General features: G+C 43.2%; 1 protein-coding gene across 5 annotated transcripts in view; it reads right to left on the bottom strand.

Annotated features, from left to right (window-relative positions):
- Positions 1 to 1867: 1867 nt before the first annotated feature.
- Alms1 (ALMS1 centrosome and basal body associated protein) overlaps positions 1868 to 27867 on the bottom strand; it is a 119931-nt gene continuing 93931 nt past the window's right edge. For all 5 annotated transcript variants that reach the window (XM_037203861.1, XM_037203860.1, XM_028860201.2 and 2 more), the window contains 8 exons: positions 24468 to 25609; positions 10632 to 10746; positions 9164 to 9367; positions 8586 to 8827; positions 7945 to 8098; positions 6713 to 6776; positions 2851 to 2950; positions 1868 to 2018 (listed from right to left, as the gene is read on the bottom strand). In XM_037203861.1, coding sequence (XP_037059756.1) covers positions 1974 to 2018; positions 2851 to 2950; positions 6713 to 6776; positions 7945 to 8098; positions 8586 to 8827; positions 9164 to 9367; positions 10632 to 10746; positions 24468 to 25609 — 2066 coding nt within the window. In that variant the 3' untranslated portion in view covers positions 1868 to 1973. The remainder of the gene's footprint in view (positions 2019 to 2850; positions 2951 to 6712; positions 6777 to 7944; positions 8099 to 8585; positions 8828 to 9163; positions 9368 to 10631; positions 10747 to 24467; positions 25610 to 27867) is intronic.

The following is a 27867-nucleotide window of genomic DNA, read 5'->3' as shown; positions in this document are numbered from 1 at the left end:
CCCTGCCTAGTCCAGCCTGCCAAGTGTCTTGTGATCACCTGGGAGATGGCTAGAAGCAACAACTATGTAGGCTGAAATCACCTTGCTCCCAGCAAAGATGCAGGCCACATTATGATTCAGACTGGTCTAATTTCATAGCTGGACTGAACAATCATTTGAGACACAAATTATACTTCATGAAGTCAGACATGGTTTGACATGCCTGAAATCCCAGCATTTGGGAGGCTGGGGGCCCGACTGTTGACTCTGAGGCCAGCCTGGGCTACTTCCACTTTACCACCCTGGTTTCACATTAAAATGCTTTCCTCTTTGCCATACCCTCACCCCAAACTGTAGGCCTGGGTGATCACTGCAGGGCCAGGCTGCGCTAAGCTCCGGAAGGAACAGCAGAGGGCAAGCAGTTCTAGAGCCAATCATAGTAAGTTAGAGGCAGCAGCGGTGTGCAGCCCTGGCCTGGGCTTCATCAAAGTGAGAGGTATGGGTCTTGATAAGCCCCACGGAGTACAGTCAGGGCAAGTGTTTGGGGGCAGAGAGAGCAGGGCAGGCTGATCACCCTAGGAACGAAGCCTGAGGTGGGGCCTCCTGCTTTTGTACATAGCACAGATGGAGCTGTGCACAGTCGGGAAGCCATCGGGCTCTGGAAGCAGAAGGGGCTGCAGGCAGTACTGCCCACAAGGTGGTGGCTACAAAAGACCTCTGCACTCAGAGGCAAGGCGACCTCAGCTCTGGGATCTGTTCCCTAGTCCTGTTCATATGCACCTGGAGATCTGAATGCTCTTGGAGAGCATCCGAACCACCCAGAGCTGGGCCCAAGGAATCATTCATTATTTCTACCCTGCCTAAGTCGCCTTGCAAACTTGGGTTTGGGACAACCATTGCTTTCTAGTTCTGTTCTGAATGGGAACCCACAAGCCACGAAGCCACAGCATTTTGGAGTGGAAAAGGGTTTAAGAGCTACTGATGTTCTCATTTGGCGGGTGGCCGAGCACCCTTCCCTGCGTCTTCTATCTTTTTGGGTACAAGCACAAGTCTGGGCTATGTGACGTGACTGCTCACAGGACACTGGGGCAGGACCTGCCTTCATGCCATCTCAGGGCGTCATTTGAGGTGGCTACTGGTCTGGCTGCCCCTCCCACTGCAGGTCTCCTGGAGTCAACCATTATGGGAGAGAAAAGACCACACACACACACACACACACACACACACACACACACACACACACGAGTGTCTGCTGAATGTCCAGCACATTTCTTCCCTAGCTTCAGATTTTAGCTGTGTTCCCTGGTCAGAAGGGAAGAAAGCTTTCTGTATCCTGCCCAGGCACTGGATTAAGAGCATTGTGGGAATCATTTATCAACACTTCTATTCCAGAAGTTGTCCTGTGTTATAAATACTGTTGCATGTGAGAAGATGGCTGGTCTGAGGCTTCAGTTCCACAGAAGAACGAGTGAGTAAAGGGAGACCTATGAAAGAAGGCTGGGAGCCTTTCTGAGAGACTCGGGTGATGTACATTCCAGACAAGCCGATGCTGAGCAAAAGCGGACCTTACACACTGTGCTATGGTTCAAAAAGAAGCCACATTTCATTCTCTGAGCTCATGTCCCTCCACACAGCAGGGCAGACACTGCCCAGCTCCCTGCTCCTCTCCAGATGGAGAAAAAAAATGACCTTTTGCTGCTTGTTTACTCGGAGTCAATCAGCAGCGATTTATTTTCTAAAAGTATAAAAACAGATACAAAAAGGGACTCCCTCTTGGCTAGAACCCAGAGCTCCACCATACGGCATGGCCTGGATGCAGAAAGGGGGGACTGATTCCAAACCACAGCCACTCCGGCCACCACCGCCCACACCCCAGAGTACCAAGTTACACATGGACAAAGAGAAAGCTTTATTAAATCATTCATTAAAGTATAAATTAGGCTTCTTTAGGCTTATAAAAAAGGATTCCTAGGCTCTGAGGAAAGTCATCTACGTCAGTCCCAAGGCACTTTTCTCCCCAGGAGTTGGTTGGTCACTCTCTGTGGAAAAAACACAGGGAAGAAGTGTCAGACGCAGTCACCAAGTGGCTGGTCACCACTGTCGCGGCACACTGCCGATGAGACTCTCCTACAGCTTGTGTGTGTCACTCACCTACACCCAGTGGCAATCAGGAAAAATGTGTTTCTTCAAGTGTTCTGGAAAGGTGGTCAATAACCCACACCTTCTCCACAGAAAGAGATACTAGAATGGAGAGGGACTGAGCAACCCATCGGCTGACAGCAGCCAGCAGCACAGCAGGGTCACGTGATCCTGACACAGCAGGCAGGCAGGCAGTTCCTGGGGTCTGTCTCCCCAGTGCCCAGGCTCCTGGGTGCTCCAGACACAGTTCTCAAGCCTTACACTAGTCTGCTCTGGTCCTTAGCGGCTGCTTTTCAGAGTCCTCTAAAGAGCAGCGAGCAGCCTGGGAGGAACACAAGAACTGGGAAGGACGTGGCCCTTCAAGCCAGTGGCATCTGGAATTAACTGGGCCCCTGCTCTGGGAGGCTCTGGCAGGCTCCACTCTCCAGCCTCTCACTCCCTGCTGACGATGCATAGACACTGCCCAGGTTACTTACATGGTTCTGGACTTGCAAAACGGGTTTCAAATCACCATTTAGGAATTACAGCTCAGTCAGGGGCTAAATGGCCTGTGTGAAGTCTGGGTTAGCTGCAGACACATGGGCAGTGCCGAGTCACAGCTGCCTAACGTTTGAAATCTCAGCACTTAACCAGTCCCTGTACTTCTCCAAAGTGTCAGTCAGGCTCCTTCTACTTCCCTGTGCTGATGAGCCTGAGCCATCCCTCCATGGACAGGGTGTCAGCAGAGCTAACCGTTTTATAGTGCTGAGCTCGCAGCCGGTAGGATTTATATTCTGATTTCCTCTTCTCCTCTTCTCTCTTCTTCTTCACTTCTGGAAGCTGCTCATAGATCCTTAGAAATGGCATACGTGGAAAGACAGAAAGCAGTACAGTTATCTGGCATGAAGGTACACAGCGGCTCTCCCGACACCTCTGGCTCTATGCTGCCCAGGCATCCAGCCTCTAGACAGAGCCACCCCTGATAAGCATCCATGTCCATGTCCATAGATATGGAGAGCATGGCCTGGGGTGCCCACAATCTGGAAGAGAGATTATGAAAATATAAAACACTGATAATAGTGCTTATTTCCAGAAAAGGGAGTAGGTAAAATTATGTTTTCCACGCTATCTGCAAAACTTATACAGTTTCAATATAAAAAAAAGCTATTACTGAGTACATACACGTATGTACACAGACAGGATCAACTGAGGTACCCCAGTCTGGTCTGGAACTCAACCTAGCCTTAGCTTACTAATGCTGGGATTATACAGCTATGCAACACCATATCCATCTTACTATTGTATTTTTAAAATTAATATTTTGGTTAGCATACAAAGAAATGGATTTTACTATGAGATGGCACATGTATAAAATCGTTTTTCTTCTTTGCCCTCCTAGTCCTCTCTACACCTCTTGCCGGTCCTCTTCTTTCCCAAATAGTGCCCTTTCTGCTTTCATGATGCACACGCTCCTTAGCCTCTTTCCGTCTCCCCATCATCCCTTGAGTCTGCTTTTCTACTTTCTGTTCCACATATGAAGAAAATATGGCATTTGTCTGAGTCTAGCCTAGTTTGCTTAACACAATGATTTCTAGTTCTACCCATTTTCCTGGAAATATACTATCAGTCTTTACAGCTGAATAAACCCACTGTATATAGGTACCACATTTCCTTTACCCACTCATCTGCTGAGGAATCCTGGAGCTGATTCCATTTGCGGACCACTGGGAACACCACTGCAATGAGCAAGGATGTGCAAGCATCTCTGCGATATGCTGACACAAAGCCCTTCAGGTGTACCCCCAAAAGTGGTAGAGCTGGGTCATAGGATAGTTTAGTTTCCGTGTTTTGAGAAACTTTCTACAGAGTCTACGGTGGATGGAACAGTTTCCATTCCCTCCCACAACACACGTCCTTCCCCACCTCCTCCCTCCACAGCATTTGTCCTCATTTGTTTCCTTGATGCTAGCCACTCTGACTGGAGAGGAAACCTCAGAGTTTCGATTTGCATTTCCCTGATGGCTAAAGATGTTGAATACATTTTCAAGTATTTATTGGCCAATTGATTTTTCTTTTGTGAATTGTCTATTTAGTTCATTAGCCTATTTAATGGCTGGATGATTCTTCTAATATATTTAATCACTATAAATTTTAGAATCTATAATCCTCTGTTGGATGGTGTTGTGAAATGTCCCCGTCTCACACGTTTGAACACTGGGTCCCCAGCTGGTGGCACTGTTTGGGAAGGTTGTGGAACTCCACTGGAAGAAGTGGATCACGGGGGATGGACCTTGAGCTCGGACCCACTTCCTGTGCACTCTCTACTTCCTAAAGGGAAGTGCAATGTGACGGGTCAGCAGCCTCCCCTGTTGGCCGCTACCACCATGGACCGTAGGCCAAAATAAACCCTTGGTTCCGAAGTTGCTTTTGTTAGGCTATTTTACCACAGCAACGAGAAAAGAACTAAGACACATACACAGCTGGCAAAGATTTTCTTCCATTCTGTAGACCATCACTTCACTCTGCTGATGTTTCTTTCTTTGCTGTAAGAAACTTTAATTTCATGAAATTCCATTTTTAATTCTGTGGATTATTTTCTGTGCTTCTCAGAAAGCCTTTACATATCACTGTTATCTTGATGTGTTTTGCCTCTAGCAGTTCCAGTTACTATTGCATTTCAAACACAGGAAAATAAAGGAAAGTACTAGACTAGCTGCACCTGTAAAATATCTGAGTTAATAGAGAAGAGACACTTATTCTGTCGAAAGGGCCGAGCAGGCTTCAGAGGAGTTTAGGCTTGTGTGGGATGACTCATCCCTAACAGGCTTGAGGTCCAGAAGGCCCAAACAAGTAAAAAAGATACTTTCTGAGAGCCAACCTGGGTCAGCCTAAGGGCCTTAGCAACAGCAGCTGAAACATGATCTGGAGATGACCCGGACCAATGAGGGGCAGCTAAGTCACACCAGCAGATGCATATTCATCAGAACTCCCCCCAGGGTGGGGTGGAGGGTATATAGGCTTGCCTCTTCCTGAATAAACTGAGCTTGTTGTTTCGACATTCTCCCTGTCTGTGGGGTTTGACTCTGTGCCTACTTGACCCCCGCCCCCAAAGGGAACAACAGACCAGGACCCTGCTACAGGCTTGCATTGGAAATGAACTGTCAGGGACAGGACAGAGACAGGAGAAAGGGTATCCGTGCTGGGAATGTGCGCTGGGAGAAACGGAGCTGTGGTACAGGGAGACAGGTGTAAGCAGGTGCGGAGAGGCTGAGGCGGCTGCAGGTCTGACAGTCAGGTGACATATTACACTGCACCCTAGATAGGGTTGGGTGCCCCTAACCTCAGGCTGAGGGAGCTTGAAAACAAGATGAGTGTGTGTAGGATGGAGGGAAGAATTCTGAGTAACACTTGGACTTTCTTCTTTCTTCTTTTAGAAATAGTGTCCACAGAGTATTCAATTCAAAAAGCAAAAGTCACTGAAAGGGAAGCAGTGCCAAGAGTGGGGGCCGAGACGGGAGGATCCGTGAGTTCCAAGCCAGCCCGGTCTACAGAGCAAGTTCCAGGCCAGCCATGAGCATATACATTTGTCTCAAACAAACCAACATCGATAAACAACAACAACCCTCACATCAGAAGCACCACGCAACTACCTGTTCTTATTAAAATCAGATTCTAAAGAGCCCCTAGGAATGTCCCCCATGACTTAGATTTTCAATGGCATTCTCAGGATCAATGTGTGTGTGCATCAAACTGATTAACTAATGCAGAGACAACGCCTGCCACGGCACAAGATTCAAAAAGTCTCTGAAAACCTGGTCTGAAGAAATGGCTCAGTCTCAGTGGATAAGAACACTGGATGCTCTTAGAGAGGATCCAGGTTCAATTCCTAGCGCCGATGTGGCAGCTCACAACTGTCTGTAACTCCAATTCAAGGAAATCCAACACCTTCTTTTGGCCTCTGGGGTCACCACATGCATGAGGATATGCACACTTACATACAAATGGGCAAAACACTCATACACACACAATAAAAATAAATCTTAAAAACATCAAAAACCTGGTCTCTCATATTCCTACACCCCATCCACTCTGTTCTCGTTTCCTAAAGGTAACCACTATTAGCAATTCTTTTGCAATTACAGAAATACTTTATGCATGCACAGGTCTACCCAGCTATAAAGCAAAGGCATTTCATTTCACAGTGCAGCAATGAACTGAAACTGAGCACGCTTCTGAAACTCAGCTTCTTAAGCTTAACTTAATGTCTTGGAGAGCAAGCCCATTATTTCTTACTCTGTTGGAAAAACTCCTAGAAATGAGATTGCTAAGATAAAGAAGGTGACCCAAAATAAATATTTGTTTTTATTTCCAAATGCTTTTTAGTTTCATGCAGATTTCTAATAAAGACAAGTTCATCCCAGGCATTCTCCTTCCCTCTTTGAACAGGAAGCACTCGAGCACTGCCTTCGATTTTTCTCTTCCTTTCTTGTGCTCTGGGAAGCACCTTCTCGCATGCTTCCTACTGAGCATGCACCTTTAGCCTGGGCCTGGGCAGCAGAGGAACCAAAAGGGCTGGCTTATAGTTGCATACTTACTCTCATTCTTTCCGACTTACCGTTTGGTCCTCTGGATCATTTCTTTCTTTCCAATAGGTTTGTTCTTTTGGGCAGCCAGGGGGCCTAGACAAGAGAAGAGGTTTAGCAGTAGACAGTGACCATAAGGGGAGGTGTGGCCTGTAGAGCTGTGCAGAGGAGCTGCTGGGCCCTAACCTGAGCTAGCGGTACAGGGCAGTGAGTAAGAGACCACGGGCAAGGCCAAAGCCGGAACTGCATTAGGTACTGGGACCAAAGTCTACACCCACTGCGGCCAGCCATAGCGTGAACCCAGCTACTGACTAGTTGACAGGTAAGGCTGACAGCTTTAGGTGGTATTTTCTATTTGCACAGCTTTCTTGTGTTGTTTTATTGAGACTTGCCCCTCGGTGTCACGCTAAGAACACAGATCTTGGTGCACACCCCGGCTCCTTCCCTAAGAGGGGTGCAACCTTGGGTGAGCCACTTACTCTCCCTGTGAAGGAAGAGTATTACTACAGTGCTGTTCTTAGAGAGGTGCTGGGAGAACGGTTCTGAGAAGACCTGCTTATCATTACTATTTTCCTATTACACTCTGAACCAGAAGCGCAAGGCTGGGTCACAGAACAGTCATCCTCACACAGCCTCTCTGTTTGAAGAGACAGAGATGCAGTGACAAGGCCAGCAATCCCGGTTCCTGTGGTCACAGCCGAGTGGGAGGCTCGGTTGAGCCAGTCTATTAGCCAACAAGAGTGGAGTCTCAGCATCCTCACTGGGGCCTGGCATCCAGCGGCTCCTCAGCACAGTCGCTGCCACTCCACAAAATGATAAGAGGGTATAGCTCTCCTGGGCAGGACAAGTGACCTGAGGTGTGCCTCATGCCTCTCCTAGGCAGGACAAGTGACCTGAGGTATGCCTCTCCTGGGCAGGACAAGTGACCTGAGGTGTACCTCATGCCTCTCCAGGCAGGACAAGTGACCTGAGGTATGCCTCTCCTGGGCAGGACAAGTGACCTGAGGTGTGCCTCTCCTGGGCAGGACAAGTGACCTGAGGTGTGCCTCTCCTGGGCAGGACAAGTGACCTGAGATGTGCCTCTTCTGGGCAGGACAAGTGACCTGAGGTGTGCCTCATGCCTCTCCTGGGCAGGACAAGTGACCTGAGGTATGCCTCTCCTGGGCAGGACAAGTGACCTGAGGTGTACCTCATGCCTCTCCAGGGCAGGACAAGTGACCTGAGGTGTGCCTCTCCTGGGCAGGACAAGTGACCTGAGGTGTACCTCTCCTAGGCAGGGGCCGCACAGCATTGAAGAGAGCCTCCCGCTCACTCTGGAACAAGCTCTGTAGCTTCCTTTCCTGGACTAGTAACTTCAGGCGTTTTATCCGCTCCCCAGAACGGGAGATGAAGTCAGGTCTGTGAAGCTGAAGAGCTTCCTAAAGGAGAGAGAGAAAAAGCCTCATGTTAATGACATGGCCTGTTCTCAAGTGCCCCCCCAAACACGGCACCTGCCCCACAGGTTTCAGAGCCTGCAGGGGAGGGCACCCCCAGGGAAATCAAAGGAAGCACAGAAACGCCTTTGGAAAAGCTGAGAGCTCTTTCCTGTGGGGTCACCTGCACCTCTTCCAAATGTCGATGAGACAGCGGTAAGTACATTCCCTTCAAACAAATGCATCACTAAATATCAATCCCTTTAGTCACCAAGGGATCTGGTAAGGCCGAGCGAGGGGAAGAGCTCCAGGGCCAGCACTTGGTTAACACGGCAAGGCCCTGGAACAGTGCAATCCTGGCCCAGACACCAGGCTGCTACTGCCATGTGAAGCCTGCACACAGCGAGCAGTGCCACGGTAGAACCCCCTCCTCCCTGTCATCAGCTCCCGAGTCACATGTGGTCCCACAAAACACTGACGTCCCGGTACCCACCTGCAGGGTTGCTCTCACAAACGGCCTAAGCGGAACACGGCCACCATCTCCGCCGGGGCCTCCCAGGGACCCACGATTGCTCGTGCACAGCACCTGCCAGTTTTGTTCCCTCAGCGGCTCCCTCCAGGGTTTGGTTTTGGTTACGGGTTCAAACCAGGAGATACCAGGGCCGTAAATCTTGGGCAGGTTTTCTTTCTTAGATTCAGACTTTCTATTTTCCACAGGAACAAACCATGAGACACCTACAGGAAATATTTTCAAGAAGAAACTGAAAAGTTGTATTTTTTGATCATCGTAGCCAACGACAAAGGCATGCATGTAATCCTGACTTGCAAAGGACTCATCTGTTGGGGTGACAACCCTTAGGGTGCCCCTGAGTTGTCTTAAACACAGTAGGACTCTCGACATGAAGTTCTAGTTACTTTCAAAACATGCCAGTGTGGTGGCTAGTGGCAGGTGGAGTCAACAGAGTCCTCAGAAGCAAGGGATATCAGGGTTGCAAGAGACTTCAACATGCCTTTGTGAGACTCCCTGCTACCTGGGTTAGAAACTGACCTTCAAAATATAAACCAACCAACCTTCACAGGAACTTGACTTATGATTCCTTGAGTTTCTGTCCCGCAGATAATTGGCGAGGAACTTTTTCTCTTTGGCTTTTTCTTCTGACCCAGAAGTCACATCACTGTCCTCTTCCATCCTGACTTCACTAGAACTGGGAGTTGGGAAAGTCACCCCAACATCCCGAGTGCATTTTTTGGCACCAGTCACAATCTCCAAGTTACCTGGAGGGAAACACAGATATATCGTGGCTGGTAGGCTTAAAGTCAGGGGGTGAGCCCCTATCAATAACTCAAAGACATGATGCATGGGGGTGAGGGGAAGGAGAGGAAGAGAGGAAAAGGGCAGAGACAGACACAGGTTTAACTTCTAAGCAGGTTTAACTATCAGAGAGAAGGAAGAAATATGGATTCAGTTGGGTCAGGCTTTCAACTCCAAGGGAGCAAGACAGTCAGTACTTCTGGACTTGCTGCCAATCACCCAGTAAGGGGGCGGTAGTGCTGAGCTCAAGGCCCTTTGACCTGTAGGAAAGCAAACGCTCTGCAGGCCTAAGCTTCAACTTCTCCTAGTCCTGCTCCCCAGTCACCCTGCTTACACATCAGGGCCTCAGAGGACTTTACTCACTCACGCCACTGCCTTCCCTTGGTTTTTACACAATGCACACAGCAGTAAACTGCACATGTTCTGTACCTTGATTCTTCTTTTCAAATCTATATGCTGGGAACCTCTGTGTGTGTTGGGAATTGAACCCAGGCTCTCTGCAACAGCAACCAGTGCTCTTAACCATTTCTCCAGTTCTTAGAGAGCTTCCTCGTTCTATATAAAACATCTTCATATGAAACTACAATAATTAATTTCACCATTGTTTTTTTTTTTTTTTTTTTTTGGTTTTTCAAGACAGGGTTTCTCTGTGTAGCTTTGCGCCTTTCCTGGAGCTCACTTGGTAGCCCAGGCTGGCCTCAAACTCACAGAGATCTGCCTGGCTCTGCCTCCCGAGTGCTGGGATTAAAGGCGTGTGCCACCAACGCCCAGCTAATTTCACCATTGTTATGATGGCGATCAAAGTTGATTTTAATTTTCTGCTACAATAACCCTACTTTTTACACCTAACACACATTCTTCCTGCCTGATCAAAGACAAGCAACATGGCACCAACAAAACACAAAACAAAGCCTGAAAAAAACTTTGAGTACATCTATTGAGCAAAATAGACAAACCAACAACAACAAAAAAAACCACTGAGTCAAAGCAAATTTGATAAGAACTGCTAAACTGCTTTTCACAGAGGCTGTATTATTTGGACTTCTGCTACAAAGGCACCTAATGCCTACATTCTTGCTTACAAACTTGGAATTTTTTGCAATTAATAAGTAAAAAATAGCATCTAAATATGCAGGTATTTTAAATCTTTATACCCTTTATCATGAGTGAGGTTAAGTGTGTTGAAGCATTTTTATATCAATGCAAATTTAAATTCAAAGGACTTACCAGCTTGTACACCCTTATTCAACATGTGCACATTTTCCTCAGTGTAAAGGGTGGAGTCCAAGCTCAAGAAACTATCAGCAGATGAAATGGAATCAGAAGAAACATGATTTGTCACCTGGAAAAACAAAAAAAGACTCTGTTAGAGTGACTGGTAGCCAGAGGACTACCAGTTACCTACAGGGCAAGCCAGTTTACAAGCCTCTGCAACCCTCTCTAGTCAAACAGCTGAGACAGAGCTGAAAGAAACTTGTGAATAATGTGATCATGTATCCACGATATGGAGAATGCTGCTGTAAGATAGGCCCAAGCTATTCAATACAAAGAGAGCTGGGACTTCCTCGGGGATTTGAGAAAATTGAAGCTGGTAGCTAACCCTTGCCTGACATGTCTCCAGAATGAAATTCTCAGCTCACACCTGTAGATAATTCTGGAGCTAAAAGAGATGCTAACTTAAGTGATGAAGTCCATAGAGGACCCCTCAATCAGAGCAGATTCAGAGGCTTTTTATATGACAGAGACACACAAAGAGCTGCACTGCACCTCAAGAAATCCCAAAGGAGTCAAGTATAAAATACAGGAAAGTCCCAAAGCCTCCTTTAACTATACTCAGAGCAAGTAGTGCACTGCAGGTCCAGTTACGGGATGAAAGTTGACTGGTGGGTGAAAAAAAAATCAAAATATAGCTGAACAAATACATAAAACTGTTTCTTTAAAAGAAAAAAAAAAGCTGTCTGTATCTAAGCACACACACACACACACACACACACACACACACACACACACACACACACACACGGAAGCCAGAAGAGGGCAACAGCAACCTCCTCCACCACTCTCAATCTATTCCTTCGAGGCAAGTCCTGGACTTGGGCTCACATTTTCACAACTAGATTGGAAGCTAGGAAGGCCCAGCAACCCTGTCTCTCCCTTCCCTCAGATCTGGGAATACGGGCATATAAAGGATGGCCAGCTTGTGGGCAGGTGCGGGCACCTGAGCACTGGTTGGCAGGATGGCACAGCAGGTGCTCTGCCCCAATGATACCTCTCAGGCCGAAGGGTGTTTAAGGCTGCTCATCATAAAATGTCTGGGGGTGGGAGAGCTCCGGGAGGGGGGCAGAATCTCTAGGGGAGAGGTTTGATCACCTGAATTTTTAATAAGTGCTAAGTGACATTTTCAAAGCAAGTTTGACAGAGGTGCTGTGCAGCTCAAGCCACGTATCTACTTCTTTCGACTTTAAAAGCTATACTCCAAGGCCTCTGGGAACTTAGCCCAGAACCCTGGGGGGGAAAGGAGCAATGATAAGATATCTGTAGAAGGAAACATTTTGACTTTCAGAAGGGTAAGTATTGTAAACTGGTGAGTGTAACACCGTTGACCTGTCAAGTTTAGAGCTGATCATCAATCTGATAATCTCCAGGCATGTGAAAGTCAAGGCTAACAAATGTCCAAGCATGGGAAAGAAGACAAAAACTGGCCTGCCAGGTTAGCCGTTTCCTGGCAGACAGTCACTGAGTGGCAGCATGTCCAGTATACTTATCTGGGGACAGAAGGACAGCATGTTGAGAACTAGATGGAGTTTCAGGAACTGAAGTGACAGCACATGCTGGTAGAGCCACGGCCACTAAGTCCACACTTACCCTAGCGTTATTTCAACACTTGGAAAGGCCTGGGTAGACAATGTGCACTGCACAAATCCCCACTGAGTACCTCCTGTTCTCTAGGTTTGGCCAGTCTTGCTTCATGTTTTCTGTATAAATGCCTTGGAGAGTTAGAAAGCAAGATTTCTATATAATAAACACCCAGAGTGCCAGAGAGGCTCTCAAGGTACAGGAGTATGGTCCAAATCAAATCAAAAGATGTTTAGTAGTGAAAATTATGTAAATTAAAGGCCAGAGCACTGTATAGACAGAATGATGAAAATTTTGATGCAGGAGGGGAAAACCACAAAAAACAAAAGCCAGCTTCAAGCCTAGAATCCTAAGCTCCGAGCCAGTGTTGGATTCTGCCTTTATTTGTTGTCTCTCAAGACACAAAGTTGTCTCTTTGTGCCAGTTTCCTCACTTAGAAATGGAATTGAAGTTTTTACTCCTGAAATTACAGGAGGTGTCGAAAGAGGCTGAACATGCTGGCCCACACCTGCAGTCAACACTTGGGAGGAGGCCAAAGGACTGCAGCCTGAGGCTAGCCTGGGCTACACAGTGAGGCCGTCTCAAAACAAACGAATGAATAAAGGCATGTATATAACAACAACAACAACAAATCAACAAAAGAAATACTAGAAAAAAAATCTCAGCTCTTCATGAGTTTAAGCCCAGCCTGGGCAAAAAAGTGAGCCATCATCTCAAAACAAACAAATAAAAAAGGTTTTGATGGTAGGCATTAAATAAAACAAAAACCCAACTAGTGTAAAACTTTGAGAACGCAGCCGGGCGGTGGTGGCGCACGCCTTTAATCCCAGCACTCGGGAGGCAGAGCCAGGCGGATCTCTGTGAGTTCGAGGCCAGCCTGGGCTACCAAGTGAGCTCCAGGAAAGGCGCAAAACTACGCAGAGAAACCCTGTCTCGAAAAACCAAAAAAACAAAAAAACAAAAAAAAAAAAACAACTTTGAGAACGCTATGATGTTAAAAAGCAAACATGCAAATACAGAAGGGACAACAGGGTGATATGATGGCAGGAAACACCACAAACCTCAACTGCTGTGAGAGGCAAGTATAGTAGGTACCCATAGAGGGGCTGAGTTTCAAGACAGAAAAGTCATGTCTGTACTCGAGCACTGTGAAAACTGAAAATAAAGGAAACAATCTCATTCACAATAGAAAAAAAAAACTACAAAGTATTTATGAGAGAAGTTAAAAATCTAAATAAACAGTGAGATACTCATATGTATATGAGTTAGAAGACTCAAAAACTGCTAGGATGGCAAGTCTCTCCATATTAATTTGCAGGTTCTCCATAAGCCTAAAAAATCCTAAACCTTCCAGAAGAGATTTATAAGCTGATGGATTCAAGCTTCCATGGAAAGGCAAAGGATCATAAGAGCCCAAAATTATTAGGAAAGAAAAAGAACACATAAAAAAATCATTTCCTGATTTCAAAACAAAGTTACAATGATTAAGACAGTATAACTGAGGTTAAAAACTGGGTGTTTTAAAATTCAAAACAGAATTGAGAGTGATAAAGTAACTCTTATGATTATGGTCAATAATTTTTCAGAAAGGCACCAAGGCTACCCACTAGAGCAAAGGACAGACCCGTGAGCAAGGGATTTAGAACAAATGAATCTTCACATATAAAAAATGACTTTAGACACCACATTACATACACAAAAATGCACTGAGCAGAACTAAATAACTACTAAAACCAACAGGTATGTCCAAGCTTTCTGAGATCGCTATATGACGTTGCCATCTATGAATAGCACAATAGCTATCCTGAGATGCATGTGGACTACAGGTGGGACATGCCTATATAAGTTTTAAAATGAAAACATAAGAGAAAACCTTTGTTACTTTGACCAGGAAAAAAAACAAAAACAAAAACAAAAACTTGGATCTAATACCAACAGCACAATTCACGAGGGGAAAACAATGTTAAACCAAACTGCATTATTCACCATTTGAACATTAAATTTCACTTCTAAAATAAACTGAGTGCAGGAACAGAATGTATCCTCAAGTTATACACCTGGTAGGACTGATGCCAAAAATATAGAGCTGGTGAGACCAGATACCACACTTGGTCTTACCCAAAAGGCCGAGACCCAAATACGTAAAACTCATCTGAGCTGAACAGGAAGACAGACCTAGCTTTAAAATGGGCAAAATATCTGAGTATCCTTCCCACCAAAGACAAGCACACAAAAAGATCTTTACTATCCAGTCATCTGTGAAGTCCAGATTAAAAGCATCATGAAGTGCCTTCATATCATTTAGGATGGTCATACCAAAAACATAATGACAAGTTTTGGTAAGATGTGGAAGAACTGGAATGCTCAATACACTGCACGTGGGCATTTTGAAAAAAGTTTCTTAAAACATTAAAAATTTATCATAAGCCGTTTCACACCTAAAGGAAATGAAAATGCTTACATAAAACTTTAAATAAATGTTCATAGTCATATTCTGATAATTAAAAAACAATCTAAACATTCTAAATGTCCACTAATAGACACAATGTGGTAAAACCCCACATAACCAACTACTACTCAACAATAGGAGGAATTACTGACAAGATAGCACGTGGATAAACTTTGAAAACATCACACAAAAGCAAGCAAGCCAGATACAAAAGGCTGCATCATCAGTGACTCTATATGAACTGTGCAGAATGGGCAAGATCAGGGTTCCCAAAGCTGGGAGTAACTGTAAAGAAAAACAAGGCAGCTTCCCAGATCGAAATATTCTAACGTGGATATGCTGATGACTGTACAACTCACTTGCGCTAGAAACTGTTCACACAGGTTGCCTCTGATGAGTTGGTACCTGGTAAGAAGAGTGGGAAGGACACTCATCAAATACGGCATATTATTTCTAATTTCACTGGGCTGTATTACCAGTTCAAGAGAGAATTAACAAAACAAAGGCTTGAAGTGATGAGTGTGGCAATAAGGACATAATGAGTTTGATGGTGCTAGGTTGTAGACATTTTAGCCCTATAAAAGCGGTAAACTGATTCTATCAACGTGCTTAGTTCAAGGTCCAAGTTTTAAAGTAGGATATCCACAAACATATCCCCAAGAAAGCTACTGTAGTTGGAAAGGAAATGGAAAGTTCTTCCACACAGTATCTGTGAGGAATGTTTAAAGAGGATACCTTGAGAAATAAACCTTGTGAGCAGGGAGCTAAGAGGGAGAAAGCTAGACCTGTTACCATGCGGGAGTGCCCAAAGCAAGTGCATTTGCAATCTTAGTAGTAAAAACCTCTGATAATTCGGGTCTCAGATACATGCCCTGGCCTGCCCTTTGAGGAGATGGTGCAGAGGAGCTGCTGAAGCAAAGGCTGGTGTGCCCTGCTTCAAACCGGGTGTGACAGCGATGGACGGGACTACAGGCCCTCTGTATTTCCAAGATACACGACCAGTTGTGAATGCACGAAAGTCAGGGAAAACCCACATTTACAGTGCATTTTTTGTTAAACATTCAAAGCTATAGTCTAAAAATAAACTCCTCCCAACAAAGTGATGGCAAAAACCAAAGGAGACAAAACAAATACTAACTGGGATGCTGAGACACTGAAATGTCCACACTGCCTGTGGCGATGTGAAATGCTAAAGACATTTTTCAAAGTCTGGCATTTCACTGGATGTTAAGAGAGTTGCATAGGATCAAACAATTCCACCCCTAGGTATATTCCCAAGAAAAGGGAAAACAGGCCAACACATAAAAATGTATACATGCTCACTCAGCTTTGTTGAAAATAGGCAAAAAGAAAATCATATCCATGAACTGAATGACAAAACAAAATGTGGCATTCAGTTCAGTGGAGTATTTGGCCATAAAAATAATAAACGTGTTATGGAATAATGTGAAAACATCAGGTGAAATGCAGCCCCACACCCTAGAGTAAAACCCAAGGCATATGGCCAGTCAAGCAATGGTGCAGGAAATACTGAGTTCTACCCAGATTCCAAAGTCACCATGAAAAGACTTGCACTTTGTGTCCAACTGGTTTTGGGGATCCACCATGGGTTACATTGTTAAAATTTCATTGACAGATGCTTCGGGCAAGCAATAGACCAGGTGACTTTGTCCACAGAAGGATGCCGGCCGGCACTTTATCAACTTCCAGAGGAGTGTGGATTGGCTCATTTTGTTTTCCAACATGGGGCTTCCAATAACGATTTAAGCGTTTCCAAGTTAAATGGCATCAGTTACCATGGTGTACACTTTCTTTTGTGTATCATCTTGGAAGAACCAAGCAGCTAGCTGGCTGCTCTCTCCAGTGTTTATTATGAGAACAAACTCACCTGTTGGTGCCTGGTTCTACACATGCACAGGGAAAATGCCACCATTACAGGGAGGTTTCTATAGACGTTTATGGTATCTTTTAAGTTATAAAGTACTAGATAAGACCCGTTCCCACATTTATTGATTAGACATCAGAAAGATCCAGAAAGACCCAAAAGAAGCCTTCAAATTAAATATTGTATTTATGGAGACAGGATCTCATGTAGCCCAGTCTGGCCTTTGTAGGCAAAGGTGACTGACTGCATTTCTGATCTACTTGCCTCAACCCCCCAAATTTTGGGAGTACAGGCATTTGCCACTATGTCCCAGCTTATTTAAACTTTTAAAAAGTCTAAAATTACTTCTGATTTCTTTTCATTAATCATACCAGTCAGTAGACAACCTAACTGGCAGGTGTGATGGTGTATAACTGTATTCCAGGAGTTGGGAAGCAGAGGCAGGAGAATCAGGTAATCAAAGTCATCTTTGGGTACACATCAAGTTAAAGGCCAGCCTGGGCTACATGAGACCCTGTCCAAAATAGAGAAATTACTCCGAATATGATAAAAAATGAGCTTGGGAAATCATATTTGTTAGCTTAATTTCAATGGCCTTCAGTCAGCTAGGCAACTGAGGGGAGAGGTTTTTCCTTCTAAGGAATGGATTGATGGTAATTAAAACTACCTAAGTTTAAGCCAGAAATACACTCTAGTAAGTCAGTCAAAACCAAAGGGGCTCTATGGCACCAAAACATGCTTCTTGTCAAAAGGCTTCTAGAAATGTCCAGATCAACTACAGCTCCTGTCCAGATAACTATAGTCTAATAATAAAATATACTGGCCCACTAAGGGGTAACATAATTATGTGTCTGTACAAAAAATAACCTTTTGACATGTAATTCCTAGAGACAAAAGTTACAAATGATACCCATTATAAAATATTGCTGGGTGTAGTGGCACACACCTTTAATGGGAGGCAAAGGCAGGCAGATCTCTGTGAATTTGAGGCCAGCCTAGTCTACACTGTGAGTTCCAAACAGCTGGGACTATGTAGAGAGACCCTATTTCAAAAACAAAATATGTGTATAAAACCTTCCCCCAGAAGGTCAAAAGGCCATTGTATATGAATAGGTTCTTGATTGGATTTTTTTTTGTTTTTTGTTTTGTTTGTTGTTGTTGTTGTTGTTGCTTTTTCCCCGGTACCCATGTGAGGGAGGACTGAAAAATAGGAAAACAGCTGTGAGTGACACCAACATTCAAGCTGTAGCCACCAAGGCGGTTAACACACTATGGAGGTCATTACGGTCAAGGTCAGGAAAGTTCCCAGATACAGCAGGACTGAGGAACACCAGAGAAAGGTAAGCAGGACTTAACTCCACCATCAACATGTGGGGAAAGCAGGAAGTTGACTCATAGTCACGCAAACCTTGCAGAGTGGCAGAGCAGGACAGCAGCAATTCAAAGGTTTTCTATCAAGTTGGGAACATTATGGTCTGGAAGTAGCTTTTCTTCTTTGTACTCCCTTAAACCCCGTAACTGCTGGCTCTAAATATCAAGAGGGATCATGATCACTCACGGGTGACTGGACATCTTTTTGACTCAGACTTTTTAACTGCACCTGATCTGTTAGGTTTACTTGGAGGCTCTGATCCAATTTTAGGATTAGTGAATAAAACTTCATACTTGAGCCAGAATTAATTTCCACTTCAGATCATTTCATTTTGACCAGGTCCCCCATATTCCAACTGTTAAAAGAACCATGCTACTCAATTAGTGAGTCTTAATGATTAAGAGTCCAGCTTACCAAAAGGACACCAGATTTTCTTAGTAACTTTACATTACTTTCTTTCTTTCTTTTTTTTTTTGTTTGTTTTTCTAAGACAGGGTTTCTCTGTAGCTTTGGAGCCTGTCCTGGATTAGCTCTGTAGACCAGGCTGGCCTCAAACTCAGAGATCCACCTGCCTCTGTCTCCAGAGTGCTGGAATTATAGGCGTGCGCCATCACCGCCTGGCTACACTACTTTCTTATTAAAAGATATTTAGTGATAATTGACTATTTAGAAATGCTTACATACAAAATAAATTGTACATACATTAGCAGTTTAAATGTACTGCTTCCCTACCCCTACATATTTTTTTCAGTAGAAAGTTTGTGTTTATAATCTTGAAGTTGGGGCTATTGGAATGAATAGAGAAATAATGTGTATAATAACACAATTGCAGTCCAACTAATATGTAAGAATCAACAAAAATGTCTTCAGAGAATAATGAAAAAGGTTATAAAAGACAACATAAAAATATCAATAGCAAATCTTAAACTAAATATTTTTAAACACATTTCAGAGTATTAGCAGATGTTAAAAAGCTGAGTCCCTAAACTGGGCCTGGGGATAACACAGCACACATCCCAGACGGGCTACATTCAGGGGCAGGAGGTAGTAGGCTATAGATGATAGACAGCAATTCAATTTTGATTAGCTAACTAGGTAGGTTTTGTAACTTTTTGGTCAGTTTACATTTTCCTCAATCATCATCCATTTAGATTCTAAAATATATCTGCCTAAAAACTGCAAAACCACCTTTAAAAAATCACTTTTATCCCCCATGTGATGCACACACATACATGAAGGCAAACTCACTCTTGTAAATCTAAGAAACGTCCCTGTGTCTGTGCCTGTGTCTCCACATCACTAGATATGATCTTCTTTCCTTCGGTGGCAAGAACCACCAGAGAGGGAACTACTGTTCCTTTAACGGATCTGCGCGACTGTACTGATGAGTCCTGGGAATGGATTCCTATGGTGGACAAGTCCTTCTCACCACAGATTCAGCCACAACAGTTTTGACATACTATTACGACCTTGAAAAGTTTATTTCACTCTCATGTATTTAATTTTAAAATACTTGTTCAGCTCAGTTTTACTGTGTTGTGGTTACAGAATACCAGCTTACTTATAAAACTAATTTGAGATTTGTCAACATTTTGCCTAATGTACAATTATTTTTTGTAAATACTCCATTGATGTTTGGAATTAACAATGGGTGCTGTGTTTTGAGAAGAGTTTTACAGAGATATCTTAAACTTGTTAATACTGTACCACAGTCTCCCATTCTTTCTTCATGTGTATGTGAGTCTCAAAGAAGTGTGTTAGAGCATCCACCCCACTGGTCATATTCCGTATTAGAACCGTCTGTGGGTGGGCAAGTCAATGTGTTAAAGCTGAAAATAAATCTCTTTAAAGCTTCTCTTTTGACAAGGAAAGATGTGCTACTGTGCCATAGCCACAGTTTGAGAATATGGCAGACAAAGACAAGTAGCATTCACTCAGACACAAAACAACTAGAAAAACCAAAAAGATCACATGAAAACAAAACAACAACAAAATGTTATCTTTACATGGTTTAGAAATCTGTATTTCTTATTTTCAAATGAAGATTTGATATTACCAGCTGAAAAGTAGAAACGGAAATTTTTTATACAATTCAGGCAGGAATAAAGATGAAAAGGAAATTTTGTACTCTGGTATGAAATTAAGTATTCATGTAGCCTGACAAGAATCCCACTTCCAGTATATATGCAAAGGACTGTCTCAGAGAGACAAAGATCTGCACTGCTTGTTTTGTGCGCTGGACATATGGGCCGAGTGCCCAGCAGAGCACATGTAAATGTGCAGTGATTATGAGTATTATGCAGTGATTAGACACCTGGGTTAGATATACTTGTAATGATTAGATGTCAATGGATTCTGAACCAATGAGCATAAAAGGAAGAAGGGGGGAGGAGGGGGGAAGAGGAGGAGGAAGAGGAAGAAGAAACAGTGGTATGCTTTTTATACTGAAATGTGTATACACACACACACACACACACACACACACACACACACACACACACACGTTTTTTTTCTTGGTTCTTCGAGACAGGGTTTCACTGTGTAGCCCTAGGTGTCCTGGAACCTGCTCTATAGATCAGACTGGCCTTGAACTCTTGAGATCCATCTGCCTCTGTCTGCTGAGTCCTGGGATTAAAGGCATGTGCCACCACAAGCTCAACAACACAATAATTTTTAAGAACCCATGTGACTCAAAATACATAAAATACACTTTTTAAAGGCCAGTCACATGATTGAAATAAGAATGGCTACAGGGAAATTTTTTTAAAGGGAGGCCATGAATGGGAACACATTTAATTAAACCAATTCTTAGTACTAAATTTATTTTTTTTGGTCAGGCATGATAGTGTTAGACGGTAAAGCTACAATCTGGGAGACTTAGGCTGAAAGATTACAAGCTTGGGATAAGCTTTGGATTATACAATAAAACTATGTATATCAAAAAAAGATGATGATGAAGATGAGGTGGAGCAAGAGGAGACAGAAATGATATAGAAACTGCACAGTATTTCTCTCGTACTTATCTTTCACCGCACTTCTGAGAAGATTCACTAGGACAAAACTGGAGGGTCAGATGATCATTCAGGCAGAAAATAAAAATTAATGAGAGATTTGGAAATCTGAATTCTCTGCACACCTATTAATGTCATACAAAAACAAGTTTTGGGTGGGGACAGGGAGCTGGAGAGATGGCTCAGTGGTTAAGGGCACTTTTTATTCCTTGAAGAAGACCAGGGTTTGATTCCCAGTACCTGTATAGTGGCTCAAAACCATGTGTAACTCTAGTTCTAGGAGATCTGATGCCTCTTCCGACTTTCATGGGCACCAGACAAACACCCCATGAGGCACACATACATACATGCAGGCAAAACACTCACATGCATAAAATAAAGACAAACAATCCCCTCGAAAACAGGACAGTTCTTTCTAACAAAACTTTTGATGGCGATATACTGAATTCAAACTGGTACTGGCACAAGGAAAAACAAACCATACACCTTAAAGAGTAGCAAACCAATGAAACAAAATACAGTATCCAAATGTGGACACGGACAGACGCACGCGTGCACACACAGTCACATGATTTTCTGATGACCAGTGCCAAGGAACAAATGGGAAAAAATAGTCTAACAAACGATCTTGCCAGAACTAGACACAACATGCCAAAAGATGAAGATAGATCCTTTCTGAATACCATATATAAAAATTAACTCAACGCCGGGCGGTGGTGGCGCACGCCTTTAATCCCAGCACTTGGGAGGCAGAGGCAGGCGGATCTCTGTGAGTTCGAGGCCAGCCTGGGCTACCAAGTAAGTTCCAGGAAAGGCGCAAAGCTACACAGAGAAACCCTGTCTTGAAAAACCAAAAAAAAAAAAAAAAAAAAAAAAAAAATTAACTCAAAATAAATTTCTAAATATTAAAGCTAGACTAAAAAGACAAAAACCTTATGACATCAGATTTGGCAACAATTTCTTGGATTTGACTCCCAAAACACAGTTAACAAAAAGTAAATGCTGCACTATTAAAACTACTTTATGTCGCAAGATACCATCAACAAAGTGACTGCGTGAGAGGCCGCTTGCTGAATGCAAACCGTATTTTCAGAATATGCATTTAGTAAGGAGCTACTATACTGAAGATAAAGAAAAGTCTAACAACTCCAGTACAAAAAGCCAAGTAGCTAAGTTTCTAAAGGTCAAAGGACTTTTAAAAAAAAAAAAAAAGGCTAAAGAAGATACACAAATGGTTAAAATGCATATACTACAAGTTCAACATGGTTAATCACTACAGAAATGTAAATCAAATTCACAGTGAGAAACCACTTCCTAGTCAATAGCACAGCTAGAAGATAAAATTAAAAAAGAGAAAATAAATCCTGGCAAGGCTGTGTTGAAATGGAACCCCTTGTACAGTACTGGTGAGAGCGTAAAACCAGGCAGCCACAGAGGAGGCGGCCTGCAGGAGCCCTCACAAGACTGCTGGCAGGGGCAGAAAGGACAGCCGCTGTGGTCTTACCAGTTGGGCAGCTCCTTAGGAAGAGAGAACTGCCATATGATTTGGTATTTCCACTCTTAGGTGTACCACAAAGAACTGCAGATAGGGATCCAGGATCAGCCCTATTCACAACAGCTGAAGAGCTGAAAGTATCCAACTGTCTATCGCTGGATGCATACAGAGATAAAAACCCAGTATGTTGTAGACACATACAACAGAATAGTATCAAACATGAAAATCTGAAGTACTGTTTGTGCTTTAACATAGATGAGTCTTATGTGGGGCTGGAACCACAGCTTGGTGGTAGAGCGCTTGGCTCAAAAGGAGTGGGGGCAGGGGAGAGCCTGACAAAAATCACATACTATATAGTTGTGCTTCTATGAAATGACCACAACAGACAAGTCCGCAGAGACAGGAGCAGAAGACTGGCTGCCAAGGGCTGGTGAAAAGGGCAGGGCATGGATGATTATCGTAAGCCCCAAATGTCTTTTAAAATTATTTAATCAGGGGAAAAAAACTTTCTAGACTCTTGAGATAGGGTCTCACTAAGTATCTCAGGATGGCCTCCAACTCACAGCAATCTTCCTGTCTCAGCTTCCTGAGTACCTCAAATACAGATATATACCATGATGTTCAGCTCAAAAGTGTAAACTTTGTATTACGTGGTCACACATTAACCTTCTACCTGAATCCTCTTCTCTCTTTCCAGTGTTATTTCCAGTCTGTTTATGACTTAAAAAAAAAAAAAATCAATGTATGTAATCAGTGTCATTTCATATCCACCCAAAGCTTAATCATGAGAAATACTGCTTATGGTAAACAGAGCATCTCCTATCTCCTTCCCTATAGGCCAGCAGTGGCCATGAAATCCTACCGACAAAATATTTTTGAGCACAAATTGCATTTATTTATAAATTATTTCACTAACCATATAATTATAAAATATACAAAAATAGAAAACTTGAAAGCTTGAGTAAAATAAATATAAATTCTATTTTCCCTATTCCAATGGACAGAGCATCTCTCCTTGGAGAGCTCTTCTCTAGATTTGATTTTGCTTTTTGAGACAGGTTTACGCTAAGTAGCTAAGGCTGGCCTCAAACTCATGATCCCCCTTGCTTCAGCATCCTGAATGCTGAGATAGCAAGTGTGCACCATCATGTATATGGCTCTAATTTTACTCTTGCGGTTTTTTTGTTTGTTTGTTTGTTTCGTTTTGTTTTGTTTTTTTTAACCAACTCGTATTGAAGTAATGCAACCTCACAGCCTGGCGACTGTGGCATCTACCATGAGGGATTTGGAAGTCTGTTACCTTGTAATGTCTTCTTTATGAAGACAGATGAAGAAACTTCACTTAGGTATTTGTAACTGAAATAACTAATGATTTTGAAATTCTGACTTGCTTTTATAATACAATGTTGAGTGATTACAACTTATCTTCCAGAGCATGTAACACCAAACTTGTTGCTTATTTCTGGCAAACACATCCACCAGGTGTATTTATTGCCCTCTGGCTTTAAGTTGTCTTTCCATCTTATTTCTTTTAAATCATGGTGTGGCTTACCCCATTTTCAATTTTTATATGATCCTAATGTTTCATTTACTTAAAAACAATGTCGTATCATATGTGTATGTGTTTAAAGGCAATTCAAATACTTCTCAGAAGACAGGAGGAAAGAACAAAAAACAAAACCCCCTTCCCCAGGGCAAATAGAGGCCATGCTAAGCTTGAAGCTCCCTTGGTCGGGGTTTTCCTTTACTTCACAGATTCCGAAAACTATCTAGTGCAAAGGTCTGCATCCAAAGGGTGATTGGCAAGTGTGTGTTGGTGGAAAGAAATGACAACAAACAATAATGCTGTGCTACACTTTCTCACTCTTTTCAGCTGGGAAGAAACGTTATAGTGAGGAAAGGGCAAATGGCTTTTTTTCCACCTGTGTGAAGAGGTTAACTAAAAAGTCCACAAAAAAGGCAGTCACAATGCCAGTTGAATTTGTAGCCGTGTACCTGGATGTGCCTCCTCCTGGTGTGCTCAGAAGTCATTTGGGGATAGCCTGTGTTCAGTGCCTTCTTGCTGTGATTGGCCCACTTCTCCAGATATCTCCTCTGTTGATTACTGACACTGTTGTATAATTTAATTCGCCTGGGTGACAGATACAGTCTTTCATGGCCAAAAGCTTGGACCAATCGGGCTGTGTCAATGGTGGATATGGAGCTACTCCTTTCATTTAAAGTCACATCCCGGTCAGTTTGGGTCAATACATCTGAGTCCACAGGAGAAGTCGTGCTGGAAAAAATGTTGGGACTCTCTGTGAGGAGCTCACTTTCCTCTGAGGGTCTAGAATCCGAGGAGGTGTTGCTGATGTAATTAAACCCTGGTTGTTTCCTCCAGATGTATTTATCTAACTTAACCTGCTCAATCTTAATCTGATTGGACTTCCCACCGTGATGAGGAAGCACTCTGCTTTTCCTAAAGTCACCAGTACTCCGACCGTTCTCCAGACTCTTAGGCCACTTCCTCTGCAGCTTGCACTTCTGCGGATGCTGCCTCCTCCCAGTCCGCCCCCTCATTCCTCGCCCCCCTCTGCTTTCATCTTGTGTACTTTCTGAGGCCTGGAGTGAAAGTGTGATGGGATTCTGAAGCAGTTTAGCCAAACGATCAAGTCGTTCCACCAAGGAGAGTTCATTCTTATCACAAACGCCAGGAGGTTTCTGCTGTTTCTGTCGCTCCTGGTACTTATTCCAGAGTTCATTCAAACTCACGGTGCACTGTGTTGCTAACTCTGGGGTGACCTTCTGATCCTTTTTATGGTCATTCGTCTGTCTTTTGCTTTTTGGGTCTCTGGCCTGATTCTTGATTGTATGCATCTTCTCATTGTCTCCCAAATTCAAATTGATGCTGAGGCTTTTAATTCTAGTATAATCCATCTTGGTCTTGTCTGCACTTGGGCCAGGAGGAGGAAGGCAGCTGTGCTCTGAATGATGGTGAAAGAAATCCTTCCACGAATGCTGCATGAAAACACTCCTTCCCAAAGACTCATGGCAGAAATCTTGCTCATGGGGCAGGTGCACTGGATGATGGAAGTAAAACTTGGCTGACCTGAAGACCGAGTGAGTGGTGTTTTCAAATGCTGAATGACATTCAGACTCTGAAAAGAACAAAAAGAAAAAAAGATTTTGAAAGAATTTAGAAATATTTGTATTTCTTTATGAATACTGTTTTTTCTTTAGACATAGAACATGTGCTTAGCAACCAGACTGACATGAATCAAAATATATGGATTCTGGGTTAACTCTGCCATTATGTGACAGAGCTGGGGCTGGATGTCAGATGAAAGAGTGCTTGCCTAGCATGCACAAAGCCCTTGGTTCAATTCCTAAAATGCTATAAACTTCATTTATAGTCCCAGCACTCAAAAAATAGAGACAGGAGGATCAGGTATTCCAGGTCATCCTCTGCTACACAACCAGTTCAAGGCCAGCCTGGTCTAATTATATGGTACCCTGTCTCAAAAACTAAAAACAAGTGTCCAAGCACTAGAGTACAGAAGCCATTTGGCCTCTGAGAGTTCAAAGGCCAGCCTGGTCTACACAGTGAGTTCTAGGCCAGTCAAGGCTACCTTGTCTCAACAACAACAACAAAACAAATCTGGACGGAACTCTTCCATCATGTGACAAAGCTACATGACCTCAAGGACAGCCCTTTAGTTCTCCACACTACCATTAGTTCCCTTATATATTCATGACCTGTTCTAGATAGGCCATTTTTTGTATGTGTTCTTTCTTTAAAGAAGTTCACCCTGCTAGTAAGAATTAGATGGACATCTCCAGCTAAAACCTAGAGATTTCACCATCAGCATTAAGTGGGTGAAGTGAAAAGAACTTATTTTAAAGCCTCATGTTTGGGCAATCATTCCACATCAAAACAGGCATTGTTGAAGGCAATCATATCTTACAGTTTACTAGAATGTGTTTCTCTGAGATGCACATTAACACTTCATCCCTGATTGCTGGCCCATTCAAATCATGGCAGCAGCATTCAAAAACTCTTATGCTGGCTCATTCCTTTGTTCCTCTTCACAGTCAAGTTGCTAAAGTAGCAAACATGTATTTTCCTGGTCTTTAACTCATTCCCAAACCAATTCTCTCTTCAAATTTTATGGAGTTTAGCCACCCCACCGGATTATAACAGCTCTGATGTGACCAATGGTCTCCCCCAAGAGCCAATTCTATCTAGATAGTATGCTCACACCCAAAAGTCCCTTTCAAGATGTCACACTTCTTCTCATGGTTTTTAGTATCATTGCAGTGTCAATATATACTCATAGATTTATATTACAATGCCAGATTTATATCTATGTATCAGATATATCAGTTAGATGTACATTTACCTTAACTTTTAAATGTTGTTAACTGAATTCTATTCTAGCCTTTACTAAGAAATCCATTAAAAAAAAACAATTAGAACTAATATAAAAACTTAGGTAGGTTTCAAGATAAAAATATGAGTTTATAATTTGAATTTTATATACTTATAGTAAGTAAACTGAAAATGAAATAAAAACCAATTCTAGCACAAATATGTAACAAAGGATATACAGCAAATATAACTATGCCTATGTGTTGTAGTGGTCTGAAGGACAATGTCCCCTGGAGACTCAGGCATTTGAATACTTGGTCTTCAGGTGGTGGCACTGTTTGGGAAGGCTTAGTTGTGGCCTTGCTAGATGAAGTATATCCCTGGGGGCAGGCTTTGAGGTTTCAAAGACTTACATCATTCCCAATTCACTCTCTATGCTTCATGCTTGCAGTTTTAAGACATAAGCTCTTAGCTTGCTTGCTGTGGGATGTTCTGTATGTTAAATGTGTTGCTCTGATTGGTTAATAAATAAAACACTGATTGGCCAGTACCCAGGTCGGAAGTACAGGCGGGGTAAGGAGAGAGGAGAATTCTGGGAAGTGGAAGGCTAAGTCAGGAGCCGCTGCCAGCCACTGCCATGAATACCAACATGTAAGCCACGAGCCATGTGGTAAAATATAAATTTATAGAAACAGGTTAATTTAAGATAGAACTAGATAACAAGAAGCCTGCCATGGCCATACAGTTTATAAGTAATATAAGTCTCTGTGTATTTACTTGGTTGTGTCTAAGTGGCTGCGGGACTGGCAGGTGAGAGAGATTTGTCCTGACCGTGGGTGGGCCAGGCAGGACTGGAGAAAACTTCTGCTACACTTGCTCCAGTCGCTATACCTGCCTGCTACCACACTTCCTTTCCATGATGGTGATGGACTCCTATCCCTCCAGAACCATAAGCCCAAATAAACCCTTCTTTCTGTAAGTTGCCTGGATCATGTTGTTTTATCACAGTAATAAAAAAGAAACTAATACAGAAGTGGTTCTAATTAC

This window comes from Peromyscus leucopus, chromosome 3 (genome assembly GCF_004664715.2).
Source record: "Peromyscus leucopus breed LL Stock chromosome 3, UCI_PerLeu_2.1, whole genome shotgun sequence".
NCBI lineage: Eukaryota > Metazoa > Chordata > Mammalia > Rodentia > Cricetidae > Peromyscus > Peromyscus leucopus.
The sequence above is the reverse complement of the archived record's forward strand: the minus strand, read 5'-3'. Positions and strand labels throughout refer to the sequence as shown.